The 18,898-nt window shown below is 41.3% G+C and overlaps 1 protein-coding gene across 3 annotated transcripts; it reads right to left on the bottom strand.

Annotated features, from left to right (window-relative positions):
- Positions 1-2,882: 2,882 nt before the first annotated feature.
- PIGA (phosphatidylinositol glycan anchor biosynthesis class A) lies at positions 2,883-15,183 on the bottom strand. Of its 3 annotated transcripts, none has more exons than XM_081222318.1 (6): positions 15,146-15,183; positions 12,411-13,189; positions 8,078-8,210; positions 7,190-7,322; positions 6,825-7,031; positions 2,883-3,746 (listed from the first exon to the last, which is right to left on the bottom strand). In XM_081222318.1, the coding sequence occupies exons 2-6, from the start codon at positions 13,126-13,128 to the stop codon at positions 3,480-3,482; spliced, it is 1,458 nt and encodes a 485-aa protein (XP_081078444.1). In that variant the 5' UTR covers positions 13,129-13,189; positions 15,146-15,183; the 3' UTR covers positions 2,883-3,479. The 3 variants fall into 3 exon arrangements, with proteins under 3 accessions (XP_081078444.1, XP_081078446.1, XP_081078445.1); XM_081222320.1 differs by having other exon boundaries at positions 13,110-13,189; XM_081222319.1 differs by lacking the exon at positions 15,146-15,183 and adding an exon at positions 14,744-14,808.
- Between the last annotated feature and the right edge of the window lie 3,715 nt (positions 15,184-18,898).

Here is an 18,898-nt window from a genome sequence, read left to right as displayed (position 1 = left end):
AACTCCCCAAAGTACTGTGAATACAAATCAAAATCTGTAGAGAACTTTAATTTTCAGAATTTCAGATTTTAAAAATCCAGCCACAGAATGATACAATTTAACATCTACCCAGATTCTTTTGGGAATGCAGAGAAGGATAAAGAGGCCTTTAAAAATCCTTCACAAGGGCTTCCCTGGTGGCACAGTGGTTGAGAGTCCGCCTGCCGATGCAGGGGACACGGGTTCGTGCCCCGGACCGGGAGGATCCCACATGCCGCGGAGCGGCGGGGCCCATGAGCCATGGCCGCTGAGCCTGCGCGTCGGGAGCCTGTGCTCCGCAACGGGAGAGGCCACAACAGTGAGAGGCCCGCGTACCGCAAAAAGAAAAAAAATCCTTCACGAAACTAAACACAGACCTAGGGATACCCTGACTGAGCCAAAAATGTTTTGGTGGAAGATAAATCAGAACATATCAACGTAGGGGACTGCTTTCCACTGCTTCCAACAAAGTGGGTGGGAGAAGCTGGGCATCGGGCTACACCCTGCAGGCCTGCAAGCCCTATACTTTCCCAGCCTCAAGACTGAAGAGCCTAGAGTCAGCGACAGAGGTATCAGTGGTTTAATAGATGGGGGATCTTACACATTTGAAGCAAGGTCCTGGAGCGACACCCCACGGCGTGCGGCAGACAGCAGCTGGCAGGATGGCGGGACATGGCAGGAGTCTTCGCTACCGAGGGAAAAGGGGAGATTTACCAGTTATAGGGGAATTGACGTCAGGTGGGCTCATCAGTTACCAGGGAAACCAGCAGAGGGGCACGCCCCTCACGGCTCCTTTGATAAGTTATCAGGTGGAGATGTTCTGATCTAAAGATTAGAATAATCACTAGCTCCGCTGGGGCAGGTATGTAGCAAGGTCAGTCATGTGAGTGGGGCATAGGTGAAGCAGGCACTGGTCCAGCAGGGGATGTACAGAGAGCAAGAGAACAGCCATCTTGGGGGGCCTGATCATACACTGGGCTTCTGTAAATGAAGTCAAAATTCCAATTTCTCTTAAAATAGCTTGCAAGATATAATGCATAATTATGTAGCTCACATGCACAGTACTTTACAGATGTATTCATTTGTCTCACGCAGTGTACTGAAAAACTCTAGTGCACTGACAAACAAGAGTTTGGATTAGGAAACAAAGGCACAATTGAACTTGCTATTCCATGAGTAAAAGAGAGAATATTGTAGAAAGAAAAGATGACAGAGTAATTCATCAACTGAAGGATATTTCCTGTTTTTCTAACAGACCAAGCAAAACATCAAATTGCACTGAAAAAAAAAAAAAACATGGGAGGTAGGGGCTGTGGGCAGTGTTGCTCAACTAGTAAATAATATTCTGTTCTTCAAACAAGACAAACTCAAGAAAAATGTCAAAATGCCATTTTGGTCTTTATTTTTGGACATGTAGCATGTTTCCATAAATCAGTTTTACATGTGCTACTTTTTGGAACATCAAAAGAAATACAATATATTTTTCATCAATTCCTCATCACTGCAAGTTCACTTTCAAATAAATGTAAGTAGCAGGGCAGAACAATATGTTTCCACATATTGACCAGTGCAACAATGACAGTTACAATTTAGGTATTCGGGAAGCCTGAAAATTAAGATTTACTAGAACAAGCAGATTTACTTCCATTTGCTAAAGGGAAAAAAAAAAGGAAAATATGCAAATTACATGTTTCATGCAAGAACTTTAAATCCTATTTCCATCTGAAATAAATGGCAATTTAATAGACAATTCTGAAAAAAAAGAGCTAAGAAACAAAAATAACATACAAGAAAAAAACAGCAGTATGCCTTTAAAAATTGCTGAACAGAATAAATTAAACCAAATGTTACACTTTCTTGCTTTATCATGAATATTGGCACTGTTTGTTTCATATTTATATAAGTCAGTTTCTACACATAAAAATCCCAGTAAGATTTAATGGTTTGGGTCAGTCTGTTTTTCTTTAACAAAAGAACCCCTAACTTCTAGATTTTAAAAACTGCACTCTTGCATTTGTGTTTTAGTACAAAACACAAATATATTTCTTATGTATCAGTGGCAACCAATTAGTAGGTATGTTAAGATACTTTTTTAAAAGAAGTTCTGTGAATGTTGTCATTAAAAAAAAAATCCTGTACAGAATCGCAATACTGCCAGCATCTAACTAGTGCACCCACAGTGCCTCATTCTTGTGACTTCACAGTCCTTAACCACAAAAACTTATTCTAAGGAGTTCAAAGAATTAGTAAGACACACCATGTGGATAACTGGGGGTTTAAAAACCCATGGCTATGAGCCACAACGATTACAGTTAACAACATCCATCGACAAAGAGACTGTGTTCCTAAAATTTTCAGACTCAATTGGCTATAAACAAAACATTCTGGGGTCAAGACTTCTGCACACTGACAATACTTATCAGGCATCAGCTAGGCCACAAGTGAAGGGAAGTGACTTCTATCAAAGGGACAGGGTAGCAGCTGATTTTGAGATGGCACACCTCGTACATTGTGCTCGGAAAACAAGAAGGCATTGACAGAGGACTAAATTATGCACTGAGAGATGTGGAGGGTTTCTCTGCACTATCATCAACAGTGGTATCGGTCCCTAGTATTTAAAAAGCAAAAAGTATTTTCATACACACAAGCGAAGATGAAGGCTCAACCTAGGAGAATGCATCCAACAACATCAAAGAAGAACTCCGAGTATGCCGGCAATGTTTTCCTGGCATTAAAAGCATGAGCATTTTCGACATGGCGGATATCTTACCACTTCATATCAAACCTGACTATGTCGAAGTGAGCCATCTGAGTGATCAACAAAGAGCGAATGCACCCCCCCCCACCCCCCACCCCCGGTCCTTACCGCAGGAAGCATCTAGTTCAACATTCTATGCGTGGTAGGTGCTTAAAACATGCTGGTCGCTGACAGCCCATTTTACTCAAGAAACCTGCTGATTATATGGAACACTTACTGAGCATACCCAATAAAAGTTTAAGAACACGACTTAAGTTCTAATAAATGTAGTATGAACACAACTTAAAATAGTTCACAGAGTTGTTGTACTTCCCTAAAGAAAACTTGTAAACATCTGGTGAATGTCTAATTAATGGTAGAACATTTAAAACTGGCCAAAAAATGCCCAGAAAACGTTTGGCCCTTCAGCACCCAAAGCTCCCAAAATATAACGTTAAAACATCTCTGCTAGAGGGATTTCAGTAGTCTGAAAAATTGCATACCTGAGTGGCTTCAATGTTCTCTCCCAAATTTTAAATAAGTGCAAGGAGTTTCTACACTCAGGAATTGCATAAGTGTTTATCTTTCCTCAAAATAAAACACGGAATGATAAAGAGGTAGCATAACTTACTATTAACTTCAAAAAGAAAAAAAGCAAGGTTATTTTCAATAGTCTTAATAGAACTATTACAAGTGTTTAAAATCTCACAATCCAGGCTTTCTTCTACCTGGTTTTAGATACCTCATTGTTCTCGTCCACCTTTTTCCTGTAAGGATACTGATGACTCCAGGCACCCTTTGGCCCTGTGGCATCTACTGCAACATCGATGATAGAATCTGGAGTCACCCATCTCAGGAAAATGAGGAAGAACAAGTTGAATACAGCCAACAAAGCAAAAATGCAGCCTGTCAAGTGGCCACATTGAGAGATGAGTCTGTCCAGTCGTTTGTCCATCGGTAACATAGCTTCTGCCGCCACTTGGTCATACACCTGGCGGGAGAGAGCCGAGAATGAGCACCGGGAGCCACAGTAAACAACGACCTGCACAGACCAGGAGTGCATTAGAGATGTCAACAGAAGGTGCGCACATTTCACTGCTGTTACAGAAATGATGTGATGAATGAAACTGATTACACTACGTATTGCCATTTGAGTCAACACTTATGGAGTGCCTATTCTGGACAGAACACTGGGGTATGTATACCGTGTGGTACAAAGATGAATCTACCACGGCTCCTGTCCCCTAGGGGATCCCCACCAATATTTAACCAACTATGAGAAATCCAAAGTCCTGAGATGCTGGAGCGGCTTTTCGGGCCAACTGTCGAGGCCATATTTACTTCAGCAGTGACTCCCCAAGCAGGGAAGAAGGACTGGCCCTTTAAGATTCCTTGACTCAACTACCATCAGAGAGTTACAGTCTAGTGTGCTTCTGGGTACAGAGAGGCTCCTCTTTCCACAGCCAAGCGACACCGTGTTGCTGAGCACAGATGGGGAGAATATACAGAGACATTTCACGGATTCCAAGTAAAAGGAGCAGAAAGAGATGGGGGAAATTTTGGTAGATGGTATAGGTCAAACAGTGGCAAACAAAATAAAGTTTATTGCTGAGCATTGGTAGTAGGTGGCTTGCTTTCTGAAAGTATTGCTAAGCACTAAACTCTGAAATATTAAAGAAAAAAACAAAGCTCCTTGAATATACTTATTTCAAACACAAAATGGGCCGGCACTCATGTTTTTTAACTGCATTTGGGCATTACCTGTGGTCATTCTCATGTTATCAGACCTGTAAACCATCTCCTTTTGAACTCAAGAAACTTCTGACGTGCAGAGCAAGTTCTAAAGGTCAACGGCCTCTGAAAGGTCCGGGCTGTTTTCATCGAGCTCCTCTAGCCCGAGGACATTTGGAATACACTGTAGTCAGAATTATATCGAGCGTTATGCTGAGACTGGAGAATTATAAATGAAAAAGTATGTTTCCAGCATGAATGCTGATTCCATTTCTTGATCAATTTTTCTAAATAGCAGTTAAACTAAGGAGTTGAAAGGGATCAAACATCCTGTGTGGAACAGGTAGAATTAAAAGAGCAACTACAAACTCACCCGTGTGTCCACCTTTATTTCTAAGTCAGTTAATTTATGATCTCAAGTGACAAAATAACAATTTGCTACTATGGAGAGAATGACAGGGAGGAAAATCCATTAGGGACAAGGATTAACGTTTTTTTTGGAATGTATACTATAAATTGCCAGAGTGTAAAACTGCAAACAATACAGACGTCCTACTATTACTTTAAGCCTAACTAAAAGAAAATTTGTGTTTTTTTAAAAAAACCTAATGCGCTCCTTTAACACAAGCTGACAAACTGTCACCGTAGTTCTTTGCCCCAAACTTATTATCTACAACAGCGCAAACTTCTGAGATTTACATGACGTTGATCAAGAAGGTAAAGGCACAATTACAGAGATGTGGTCCTAAATCAGGATGGGTTTCACTGAAAAAACCTGCCGAACCAAATATCCCTGCCCACCATTCCCATACCCCCTCTGCTCCTAAAGGGTCACTTTAGAATCCAGCAGTGGGCACAGAAGATGAACCGGACAGAGCCCGAAAAGGCTCCCGGGGCGATTCTGCCACGCGCTCCCAGCAGGTAATCAGTGCTGCGCCCCAACTTCCAAAGGAAAACAAGGAAATGTACTTACTTCATACGGGTGGTGCAACTGCAAAACTTCCAGAAAGTGGCTACCTCAGAGCTATTTCAGTCAAAACTGTTTGTTAATTGAAACTTATGTTTCAATGCAAACTGTGTATGACGATTTTTAGAGATAAAAAGAGTTTTGTTGCATTTCCATTCAAATCGGGGCTCACCTTACGTATGGGAATTTACAATTTAAACCAAGTAAGAAAGCCTTTCTGCTTACTCGGCTCCATCTTGCTCTCTACTTTGGGCTAGAAACTAGTTGCTCCACTGAATACAATGAGAGTATAAAGCACTACCTTCTCCACGCTCCCAACTGACTGTCTTTCTGGGTCACAATTTCTAAGAAGCACAGCGTTTCCATCCAGCTTGCTATGTGATAATAAGAGGCAGGAGGGAGACGAAGTCATGAGAGGTACTTAAACAAAGGGCACAACTGAGTAGAATAAATGAAGTCCTGACCTCGAAATAAGGAAGCATTTCCCACAACTGTACTCTCCCACTTAAGGGCATTAACCTATATCCTGCACCTGTCCTTTTACCAATTTTCTACTGCTGCTTTTTATTTGTGATCCTATTTCCAACATTTGTCACGTGCTTTTTGAATTCTAACTTACTATGTTCTCAATCAGCCCAAAGATGCAAAAATCCCTCTCCTGTAGAAAAATCACAGCAGCTAGCAAAAGTGACACGGGAGTTTTAGGAAGTAGCCTGGATTAAATATTTGTAACTTATAAGTTGCCACAATCGGGCTAAGCAAAACCATATATTTTCTAATAGACCTATATGTTTTAGAATTATAAAGAGCCTCAAGAAAATGTCTAAGAGTAGATCTTAATATTAGTTTTGCCTCTAATTGTTGTGACTTCTAGAAAATTTTGTAACTCCTGCATGCCCAGTTTAATGAAAGGTCTAGATACTGCATTACTGCTATTTTCAGATGTCAAATGCAATGATTTGACTAGAAACTTAGCCTAACATATACCAGAAGTAATACAGAATTCACTTCATTTGGAAGAGACTTCATAAACTTAAGCAATAGAGCAGAAATGGTAAACCTATATAAAAGAAGCAAGTGTGGGCTTCCCTGGTGGCGCAGTGGTTGAGAGTCCGCCTGCCGATGCAGGGGACACGGGTTCATGCCCCGGTCCGGGAGGAACCCACATGCCGCGGAGCGGCTGGGCCCGTGAGCCATGGCCGCTGAGCCTGCGCGTCAGGAGCCTGTGCTCCGCAACGGGAGAGGCCACAGCAGTGAGAGGCCCGTGTACTGGGAAAAAAAAAAAAAAAAAGAAGCAAGTGTGTACGTGAAACATCAAGTAAGAATTCAAGACACAATCTTCAAATACCCTTCTCTTAGCATGTGACATACTTTTTCAGTTCTCTCCGCAACATTCCTCCAGGTGTAGAAAGCCTTTACGATGTTGTGGATATTTTCTGGAGACGGCAATGCTCCTGACTTCAGTTGGGAAACAGCTTTTTCCAATCCCTCACACAAAGATTTTACAGAAGGCTCACATAAAATGATAAGATTTTCTGGAAGTACTTCAGGAATTCCACCAACCCTGGTACTTACAACCTTAAAAAGAAAAAAAGAACATGTGATCCTCCATAATTCATCTCTCAGGAAAATAGACAATACCAATTTAAAAAATTAATTACAGACTGCATCTGATTATTTTTCAAAATACAAATACAGAAACCCCAACAATGTAATAAGCCCTCAAAGCTTTTTACCTGTAAACCACAACTGGCTGCTTCCACAATTGCCATGCAGAATGCTTCAGTAAGGGAAGTATTAAGAAAAATATGTCCTTGAACTAAGACATTTCTGACTTCTTTGTGTTCTAAGGCTCCCAAGAGACGCACTCTGATTTTTGAAACGAGAGAAAAAAGAGGGGAGTAAAAATCATGCTACAAAAGAAATACCATTTATAAGCCAAGTGTGCTACTCATATTATACTTAGATTCTTACTGCTTCTAATGTTTTCCATCTCAAAAGATTAATATCACCCAACTCTGATCTAAAAGAAAGTCATATAAAGCTGTTTGGTTAAAGCTTGTACAGCTAACATATTTCTAACTTTTGTCACACAGATCAAATTTCATCTTCTCCAAAATCAGTCTGCATTCAATGAAAATGTTAATACACTTTGATGAGTAAATGTTTAAGTGTCGTTTCTAAACAGGAAAATGTCCCTTTTAAATTGATGCTTCACATGCACACAGCTCACGTTAACTAAGTTACCGAGGAAGAGAAATGTTCAAATCTGTACATGCAGAGCAATTTACATGACTTGGGCTGTGCTATTTAAATCACAACTCAGTATGGCTTGAGAATCTGCAAACATTTCCGATCAAATAGTTGTTTTTTTGTGCATTCTCAGGTGCCCCAACCAGTGCCCCCTAAAGTCAAATAATGTTGGGCTAACAGAAAAAATAAAATTATTAATTCCTTAAGTAGGGTTCCCCATTTTATATAATTTTTCTTAAATAGGCCTTGCATTACATTTTTATATCAAGTACATGTAGGAGAAGCAGCCCACTTAATGCAGGCATGTAGCCGAAACCAATTTTAGGTAACTGATATTTTCTCACCCAAGACAATATGGAATCCATCAATACCTGTCATGGAGATGGTATCTTTCCCGTATTTCTTCCAAAATGACTCTCTTTGGTCCCTCTCCTCCAATTATGAAATTTAAATTGCGATATTTCTGACAGAGTTCAGGTATTATACCACTAAGCAAATCGGTCCCTGAAAACATCAAGTTGAATGTTTGAGTTATCAATAATTAACCTTAAAAAAAATTTTATCAGAACTTCTGAGAATCCACTCACTTTGAAAAGTAATATTAGCTATGCCTCCCTTACTTAAGTAGAGAAACAAATTCTCTTAAACCCTTCCTGGAATGGTGGAATCGTTCACAAACTGCCAGGGGTCCCCCAAGAGTTCTTGAGGGTATATACACTGACACCCATGGGTAACTTCCACACACCCAGTTCGTGGACTATTCTGTTTCAACATTGTGTTCTAGGTTATTCACCTGTGTTTACACAACACCTACTGCTAAAAAATGGCATTTGAGGTAGCTTACATTTCAGTTAAAATTTTCTGCAGGAGAGTTGACTGGAGATCTGGGTCTTGACCCAGATCTTTTTACGAGCAAACTCTTTGATAATGGGAATTTCCTGATAAGAGAAAATGAACAGACCGATGTACCTGAAGTCCAAGGTCTCTTTCCCCTATAAAATTCTACCAGCGTTACAATTCTACTTCCTACTATAGGAAAGGGCTAAGCAGCAAAATATGACTGCTGCTTCCGTTTTGTTGAGAATGCAGTTTGTACAGAGGATTTTGCAGCGAACACTAGGGTATTAGCAAAATTTGTAATAGTCCATCCAAATCTGCTACAGCCCACTTCCCCAGAATGACAGTGAATGAAGGTGGCAGGACTTCCACTGCCAGATCATCACAGTCTGCAGAACAAAAGGGTGCATCTTGGTCCTTTTTTTTCTTTTTAATGAAATTTTCTTATAATATGTAAATACAACCTTAGGTAATATAAAGCAGCAAACTAAATCATGCCCTACTAGTCTGAAAGTAGCAATCCCAAGTGACAACAGTGTTGATGTTTAAGAATTTAGCTCATTAACAAGTACAAATCATACACATTCAAAAGTAAATGTAAAATAAGCCAGTTAAAGTTTAAGAAATGCATACACATACATACACAAGAACTGCACTTCTTCTATCAATCTTCCCAAATACAGGCAGATCAATTATTAAAAAGATGGCAGGAGAAATAATATATATAGGGTCATTTTTATTAAATAATTCAAAGTAGGATTTATTACGTAAACTCTGCTAGTATTTTCAAAATATGATTGCATTAGCAAACATAAATTCACATGTGGCTTTTCTGAATTATGAAAGCTTCTCATTAAAATCTTACCTATCTTTGTTTCAAGTTTATTACCAAGTCCATCAACTGGATTTTTAGATAAACCAGGTGTCTTAATGACTTTTAACAAGTAACCTCCTACAATTCTTTCCTTCCCCTCCCTCCTTGCCCTCTCTCCCTTCTAATACAAAGGTTAAGAATCCATACTTTAAATGAAAAAAACCAAAACCCCACATATAGAGCAATAATCATAATTAGTAACAATCGCTACAATTACTGAGGGCTTACTATACCAGGCGATGGGCTTTCAATGCATTGTATAATTCTGACAAGTACATTAAAAGAAACGGAACCGACTAATATTATCAATGATCTATATTATTATTCTAATAAGGGTTTTTTCTCCCCATAATAAGAAATGTTCTGGTGCCTCTAACAAGAGTCTAACACAATGAAACGTACCAAAGGACTTTCAATTGCCATATTCTCACAAAATGGACAAGAAAAGCTCTGATTTGAAGTGCTTCTAAAGCACAGTCTAATAGAATCTTCTGAATCTATACCTAGGATAATGGTGGCTGGGCTGAGGGTGGAGGGAACAGGAGACCTTAACTCAAGAAGAGCTCAACTCAGGCTTGTCATCTCTGTTACTTACTGTGTAACCTGGGTGAGTTACTTACCCCCTCTGAGACTCAGTTTGTCTGTTACATGCAGGTAACATCTACCCTACAGTTGCTGGGAGGGTCAAGTGAGGTACTGTACCATGTACAGGCTTTTATCAACTGCAGAATATACATGTAAGTCATCATTAGCACTAGAGCAAGAAGTGGGGCATGTCTGCACATGCACGTGAGCGCTGCTAAACCCTGCCTGAGAGCAAAACAGGCTCAATGGAAGGGGGAAGAGGCCAGCGATCCTGGGTAATATGACTTTTGATTTATTCTCTCTTACTTAATACGTTCCAGTGGCCTTTGATATCTGGTCCAAATGAACACCTCCTAAAGAAATTAATGTATTAATAATTAATGGACCATTAATACAACTACTCACTTTTGGGCTACAGATGTGGCCATTCCTTCTCAGAATGTTACTTTTTGCACAGTGCCTGACATACGGAAAGGGTTTGATAAATATTTGTTAAATGACTGAATTGAGAACAGGAAAGTTGTACCTTCACTCTTTGGTGGTTAGCTCAGCTGGTTAAAATACCATAGTTAGTGAAGTAAAGGTAACAGGTTCAATCTTTGAACAGGTAAGTTAATTTTGCTCGGATCCTTGACCATGTATGCATCATATGCTTTCTCAGCTAGCTATCTCCCAAAGGTATATTATTTGGTGAACAAACAAAATAGGCACATTTCTTAAGTTACAACAAACACATTATCAATATCCCAAGAGGGATTCAGAACACAGAATGCTGCTCCATTCACATCTTCTTCAAGTAAAGAATGGAAGCATTTCATTGCCGTCACCCCCAAAAATGCAGTTCAGTAGAAGTTTTCTCACCAACCTCCACTTAGTGGATCACCGCATGGACCAAGGCTCTCCATTCCAAAGGTAAACCATCCTGACCAAGGCCCACACGTGGATTTCAGGCCACTCCCTAGTGCACTGGGACACTGCTGGTCCCACCGCTGAGCTTCATGCTGACCAAGAATCAGCTGCATTTGTCCACAAATCTGTCTGATGCCTATTTTATTATACTTGTTACAGTATTTAAATAGCACATAAATGGACAAAATGAGTTTCTGTGAAACTAAGCTGAACGGTTTAAAAAATTCAATAAAGACACAGTAAAAAAAAAAACCTTGTCAGATTAGGGGATATCCTGAACCACTGTATAAGATCAAAAACAAATGAAAAATCCAGAAGTACATAACTTCATATGCCCTTAGGTTCCCACCACATTTAAGAGACCCAAACTGGCAACTGTAAGTTATGCTTTTTAAAGGTGATTGTGCAAGAAAGATGATGCAGCTCAAATCAGTGGACCAGTACTCTTAAGCCTGCAGGCCTAAATCAAATTATTGGTGATTCAGTGCATGGTAATAATATTTTGAGTAAATTAAAATATTTTAAAGGGGGAGTTTACATATTATCTTTTTAACAATTCCCCACTTTTAGTGACAATTTTGATTGCTGGACAGGTTTTCAAATACCATCCAGAAAACCATTTGTTTTGAATAACTGGACTGCTTCAGACTTTTAGTCAGCAAGGCTCTACAAATTCTACTGTGGCGTCCATGACGCGCTGCCGAGGCACTAAAACAATCCTCCTTGTGCACAGCAGACACGTACTGAGTACAAACTGGGCTAAGTACTGTACAGGAACCATCACTGAACCTCACAAGATTACCACTGCTGCCCAAATCACACAAAAGAAAAAGCTGAGGCTCGGAGATGTCAAGTAGCTTGTCTTCGATCACACAGGAGGATGGAGCCAGGATCAGACTCTGGGCCATCTGACCCCCCTTTAGCACTTACGTGCCAATTCATTATTAATGTCTTATCTACGATTAAAGGAAAGAAGCAAGCTACAAAACAGTAATGTGCAGAACAAGCTCACTGACTTTGAGTGTATGCATAAAAATGACAGAAAAGCTATAAATCAAACGTTCATTAGGGTCATCCCTCAATACTACAGTTACAGCTGATTTAGTTTTCACCCTTGTGATTTTCTTAGTTTTCAAAATATCTGCAACAAAAAGAAAGGGTTATGTGATGGTCTGGGCCCTGTACTTCCTACTGCATGTGTACGGAAACTTTTTAAAGACCTGACCTATTAAATGACATCAGGTTACTGTTTTTCCTTTTAAGTAACTATGAAAACATCGGGGGGGGGGCTGGGGCTGGGAATAGCATTTACCACTGTTCCAGAAATTTCTTCTTTAAGATGTATAAAACATTATTAGACCCTTCTTTGCTATATTTAACGAAGTTGTTATAAAACCATAAAACAAAACAAAAAGCCCAACAATCATTATAACACAAATATTCAATAGCTTTCTACAAGGAAAAAAAGGCTGTGCAGTGCATTTGTAGCTATCATTTACCTTTTCTGTAAACAAGTCTGCTGACAACAACAATAGTTATTACACTATCATGCCTTCTAAATGGGTCTGGAGTGAAGTCAGTAGGATCTACAGCATTAGGAATGACGGACACTATTTCAGGATTCAGTGCTGCTCTTAGCACAGTGTTTTCCTTACTAGTGTAAGAGACACAAATTATGTGGTTTGTGTCACAAAGAGACACAGTTAGAAGCTTGTTTGTAAGCACCGAGCTGACATCAGCAAATCCAAAAAGGGAATGGTCCGTGAAGACTGTCTGGAGGCCCATTGTCTTGGCGTGGAAGAGGGCATCATGGGCCATGGTAGAAAAGGAACTATGTGAATGGATTATCGTGACTCTCTCCCGAACAAATATGTACCTGAGCAATGGCAGACTGTGAAAGAGGGTCGTGGCTGTAGATTGGTTGTACATGACTTTCAGAGGCAAGTAATAGACTTTGAGGCCATTAGTGAGGTAACGGATGCCTTTGCGATCTCCATAAGCATGGGTGACAACTATGACCTTGTGCCCTCTTTCAATCAGGCACTGAGAGAGCTGGTAAATGTGGCCTTCCACGCCTCCCATATTTGGGTAGAAAAAGTCCGACACCATGCATATATTATGGGTACAGGTTCTACACGTGGAAAGACGTCCAGGGCTGACATGGGAGAGTGAAGCTGAGGGACGCTGGCCATGCCCACCTTCTCCTCTACAGGCCATGCTGAGATGGTTTAGGCATTAGTCCTTAGAGCAACCAGTTAAGATATGTGTCCTCTAGTACCTGAAAGAGAGAGTAAACAGGATCTAAGCTCAGAGACAAAATACATTCCACACTCCAAATCCAGACATAAATATTCCTTTAATGTTAATCTGTTAGCTTTTCCCCTAGAAATAAAACAAAGCATATGATGAATTCATGCATTTGACAGCATCTACTTGCTTAGCACTTACTGTGTGTCATACAACAAAACTAGACTCTGCAATGTCCTTATATCTTAATTTTGCTCTAAAACTACCATTACACATAATCTTAAATAATGTTTGTTACACCAAAGTATAGAATACTTTGCCATGTTAACAAACCAGTTCATTCAAATAATAAAACATACGGCTCTTTACAGAAAAGGTTTGCTAACCCCACTTTAGAGCTTAGCCATTGACTCAATGAATCTCATCAAGTTCGCTAGTATTAAGTCTGTGGTTTACACTAAAATATACCTGGAGTTAGAACTGTCTTTTGAGAGCAGCTTTTTAAAGTGTCACCTGTAGCACATGCCACATACCTTATTTTCTCCTTCCTTATTCAAGAATGGCGATAATCAAACCGTTCCCCTCATTTTCTTAAACTTTCAGTTATGTATACCTTCCCTCCATGAGTGTCCCTCCCTTCAGTTTGGAATCGAAAGATAAAAACTAAACTAGAGATGGGCTGGATCTGGAGCCATTTTATACCTCTAAAGTAGAAAATGTTCAGCTCAGAGGTCCCCGAGATCATCAGCGCAAAAATCATCAACTCAATATTCAGTATGATTACAGATTCTTAGACATTTAAAGCTAAAGAGAATCTTGGAAAGTGAGTGAAACTCCTTCTCAGCTTTACAAATGAGATTTCCATGCCTCCAGAAACTCAATTATACAATGGGAAGGCATCCTAAAGGTCTGAGTTTGATTTCACCGCAAACTCAGAAAATGCGAAGTAACAGCTTGTGCAAAGTCTGTTCCCTCCAACCAAGTCATGTTTATTTTAAATACTGTCTCAGAAATACTCAATGAGTGTTTGTTGAGCTGAATTGGCTAACTACAATTCAATATTACCAAATCATAAGATTCTTCAAGTCTGTACTTTTAAGTGGCTTCACTAACGTTTTCTTACTGTGGTTTGTCACCTAAACCCGAATTTCCAGTTCCATTCAATTTTATAAGATGAATGATAACGAAAACAGTGAGTAAAGCACCAAATGAAATCATTTAAAGTTGTCATTAACCTGCAATGTCCTGTGAGAAATGTGCCTATCACGGTTATCACGCCTAACACTTTGATGGGGTAAAAGCTCAACAAAGGGCACAATCACAGACTCTTAAAATTTTAAAGTTGAAGGAAGGCTTGGAGATCTAGTGAATATATCTCTCTTATTTTACGAATGAGAAGCCTGACAAGTTGAGCGATCGGTCCAAGGTCCCCACCCAGCCACTTAAGTGGCAAATGCGAGACGGCCGTAAAGTCCACGGCCACGGTCAACAAGTTCCTAGACAGTTATTATCAGCAGAGACTCAAGAGAAGCCTTAGGGTGACCCGGCGGGGGCTTGGGGTCAAGAGGACGGTGCTTCCACCCACCCGCCGAGCGCCGGTCCAGCTTCACTCGCTGCGGGGTCGCTAGGGAGCGCCAGGGCCAAGGAAGGGATGACCCCGCTCAGTCAGCGACCCCGGCACAGTCAGGCGGGGTCTCTCTAGGCCCAAAGGGAGGAAAACGGCCAAAGAGCGAGCAGGAGGTCGAGGCCGGGAGTCCCAGAGCCGTTCGCCCCGCCCGCCTTAGCCGACGCGGAACCGGCTACAGCTCGGCCGCCCCAGCGCACCCTCAGCCCCACTCGACTCCGGAGACCCTCGACCCCGACCTCCGAGCCTCAAGCCGGGTCGGCTTCGCCCCCTCCATCTTCGGCCACGCTCCCCTGAGGGCAGCTCAGTCCCACCTGGAAGCGGCACGGAGTACCGGCGCGGGAAGCTCAGACACGCACTTACCAGCGAGTCCCATGGCCGCCAGTGTCCGGACCTCCCGCGGCTGCAGCCGGAGTCCCGCCCCACTGCCCCGAAGCACCAATCAGGGGCGTCCGCGCCCGAGCGCCGCGCCCCCGGAACAGCCAATCACAAAGAGGCGCTGGGGTCACATGCAGGAGCGACGCTCAGTCCCCACCCTTCAGCGCGGGGTGTAACGTCAGCGGGCGCCTGCACAGTTGCCACTATGTTCCGGAAGACTTGTTTTCTCTGTATTGAAAGCACTAATCCTAGGTTTAACCTTTTATATGAATTCTTAATATTGAGATTCTCTAAAAATCGGCATTGGTCTCTTGTTACACAAGCAGCCCACCAGGACCCTTCGACGGGGTAAAACCAGTACTCCCAGCGTGCCTCGCAGCGACCCTTTGGCGCTCCTGGGAGTTGTAGTCCCGTGGCCTTCGGAGGCGAATCCGAACTTAGAAAACTCACTCCCAGGATGCACCGCCCTTCTAAACGCGGGTCTTGCGGACCGTCGGGTGGGTTCGCGCCTTGGTTGTCTAGGTACAGCGTCTCTTTTCTGGAAGTCTGTTCTCTCTGGCTTCCAACTGGAGAGACTTTTGGCTGGGAAGGCTACAGAAAGCTGGGGTCGTGGTGGCGTTTTGTTTGTTATTTATTATCTGTGCCACAGCAGACCCACCAGTTTCTTACCACTCTGGTAGGATTGCCTGATGTAGTAAATAAAATACACAAATAAAAAGTCAAGTCAAAGTTTTTAGTAATTTGAATTTCAAATAAACAAATATTTTTAAATATAAGTATGTCCCAAATATTGGGGTCTTTACTAAAAAATTATTCGTTGTTTATCTGAAATTCAGATTTAACTGGGTATGTTTCATTCTACCTGGCAACCCTCCACTCTGGAGGAAAAAAACCTGAGGTCTGACCTGAAATAACTCCCATTCAAACTGGTTCAGCTGGCTATGGTGGTGCTTGGCCAAGAGGCTAATGAATCACTGTAAGTGGTCTGATGGTCATCCACCCCTCACAGTGGGTACACAGGGTTCCCCAGCGGAGCAAATGCCTTCCTGAGCACCATCACCACCATCGTTACCAGCACCCATTTTAAGCTTGCAGAAAGCCTGTTCATCCCTGAAGATTTCGGCTCCTTTCTGATGCCCTACCCAAACTTCTGGAGAGAATTAAATCCTCCCTCTTTTGTATTTTGACAGCACTTTGGCCATATGCTGGTATAGCGTTTATCAGGTGATATTCAATTTGTTTGCCTGTTCCCCCTCACACCCCCTCCCCCGCCTTCTTCCTCAACCTGATCCTTGGAGACTTGTGTCTTCTTGGGATCTCACATGGACTGCTTTCTGAAAATTGGCATTTGTATTTGCTTGTTAAATGTCTGCCTTCCCAGCCAGGGAGTAAACAGAAGCAGGGTCTGTTCCTGGTACTAGACACTGAATACGTTTTAGCTGTATTAATGAATTTCTTTATTCTATGCCTGCACAATCCCTGACACGTATACCCAATGAAATGTATTGAAAAAATGTCAAGGGGTGCGCCTTATAAAAATTACAGTGCACTGCTATATAATTCAAAGAGCACTTTGGGGCTTCCCTGGTGGCGCAGTGGTTAAGAATCTGCCTGCCAATGCAGGGAACATGGGTTCGAGCCCTGGTCTGGGAAGATCCCACATGCCGCAGAGCAGCTAAGCCCGTGCGCCACAACTACTGAGCCTGCGCTCTAGAGCCCGTGAGCCACAACTACTGAGCCCATGTGCCACAACTACTGAAACCTGAGTGCCTAGAGCCCGTGCTCCACAACAAGAGAAGCCACCGCAATGAGAAGCCTGCGCACCGCAACGAAGAGGAGCCCCCGCTTGCTGCAACTACAGGAAGCCCATGCACAGCAACGAAGACCCAATGCAGCCAAAGATAAATAAATTAATAAATTTAAAATATATATATATTTTTAAAAAAGAGCACTTTGGCTGTAGAATTCAAAGTGTATTAATGAGCTAACTTTAATGAGTAAGGCTCAAGTGGGAATAGATACTCTGCCCTGTGTTAATATTGAAGCATCAGAGAATAAAAGTGATGAAGACTCAAGGATATTTATTCAAGCTAAATAATTTGCAGTTGGTTTCACAGATAACACCAACACTACCAGGTGGTGCAGCATTGCTTTGGTCTCTTCATCTCTGCAATACGTATTAAGACAATAACTACTGTGCAGAAATCCTGGAAGGTATTGTATAAGTGAGGGTTAAGCCTCATTTACTGAACTCCTGGCTTGCCACTGCCATAGTTCTGATCACAATACATGTTTGAAATTCTACCGTGAATCTTCCAAGATCCTGATGCCAATACTCCTTCAAAAAATGTATGAGCTATTTTCAAAAGAGAATAAATATTTTCTATCTTCATCATCAAACATTTCCTGAGTGCCTAGTCTATAAAAGGCTTTGTGGGGAATACAGGGAGTATTAAACATAGTGTGTTTTAAAAGCTTTTCATCTTTTCTAGCTTTTATATACCTTTTACCAATGGTAAAAAGCAATCTACTTTTCTTGAAAGGTTCTTTGTATTTTAAATACTGTAGAATAGGCTGACCTTTATAAATAGGTATTAATAAAGGCACCCTGTTGCCGAGCCTCTGGGGTGGAGGGGTTGACAAACCTACAGGCTCTTCCAACAAAGTCTATGGTTCCAACAAAGTCTGGAAACATTGAACATTCATCATGTTCGTCTCTGATCTAGGCACTGAACATTAAAAGGCAAATAAATCATGATTCTGTACATGGCTCACCATCTCACATGGGTATGAGACTCCACTTTTAGTCAGTTAAACCTTAAGGTCACGATTTAAGGCTATTTTCTAAACGTCAAAAGAAAGTTGTAGCAGCAGGATGAAGCTATAAATCTGGGGATAATTCTAATTATAGTGTGCTGCCTAAATGTATGGCATCAGGGTATGTCTTTAGAGAATTTTCTTATAAACCACTAAAGTTAGACTAAAATACTTACACGCAGTGCCTTCTGATTGCACTTAATAGACTCTGAGGGCAATCAGTACCAGTGGTAGTATAAAATGACCTATAAATTGAGAAGGTATAAAATAAAAGTAGATATCACCTTCCCTTGAAATTCAACTCTTTGCAAATTCACACGTAAATTAGCTCTTGGATAATTTTGGAGTGGGAAGGCAATGAATTTTTATGGAGAGCCCACTATCTATATATATAAGGCACAAGGCAGGGAAAAACTGGCATGAGCTTTACCAGCAAGGAAACAAGGCAAAGTTAAGGCATATGTAAATATCTATGATAAAAGGTAGGAAGCGATAAATGCCACAAAAGAAATACAAGAAAAATACTGGGAGTTCAGAGGGAAGGAGTATTTCTGGCTGCCAGCATTTAGCTCATGGAAGTAAAGAGTGCTCATGCAACTGCTGGGAGCAAGATTATTCCAAGAACAACGTGACCAGGGTACAGAGCTGGATGCTGACTGTCCAGTGAATGCTGTTGTACAATTTCACAGTGGGAGAGAAGGGGAAGGGTTCAGATAGGAGAAGGGTGGTATTTCCAGGGAAGGTTGGAGTAAACTGATAGAGGATCTTACTACGGAAAATGGATTTGATGCTGAGCCAGACTTCCAGCCAAGATGACATTTTCAATTAATATTTTGAGATTCCTCTCTTCTCATTGTGCCTCAAAAAGAAAAACAAGAGACATAAATGAGAAAATTCATGTTATAGCTGGGATTAAAAGAA

Source organism: Mesoplodon bidens (assembly GCF_964165515.1).
Source record: "Mesoplodon bidens genome assembly, chromosome: X".
Classification (NCBI taxonomy): Eukaryota; Metazoa; Chordata; class Mammalia; order Artiodactyla; family Ziphiidae; genus Mesoplodon; species Mesoplodon bidens.
Note: the sequence above shows the minus strand (reverse complement) of the source record. Positions and strands in the feature narration are given on the sequence as shown.

Coding starts and splice junctions, on each gene's coding strand:
- PIGA (XM_081222318.1), bottom strand. CDS start 13,128: ATGGCCTGTAGAGGAGAAGGTGGGCATGGCCAGCGTCCCTCAGCTTCA. Junction 8,211..12,410: donor CAGACTTGTTTACAGAAAAG/GTAAATGATAGC, acceptor TGATGTTTTCAG/GGACCGATTTGCTTAGTGGT. Junction 3,747..6,824: donor TTGCGGAGAGAACTGAAAAA/GTATGTCACATG, acceptor CTCTCCCGCCAG/GTGTATGACCAAGTGGCGGC.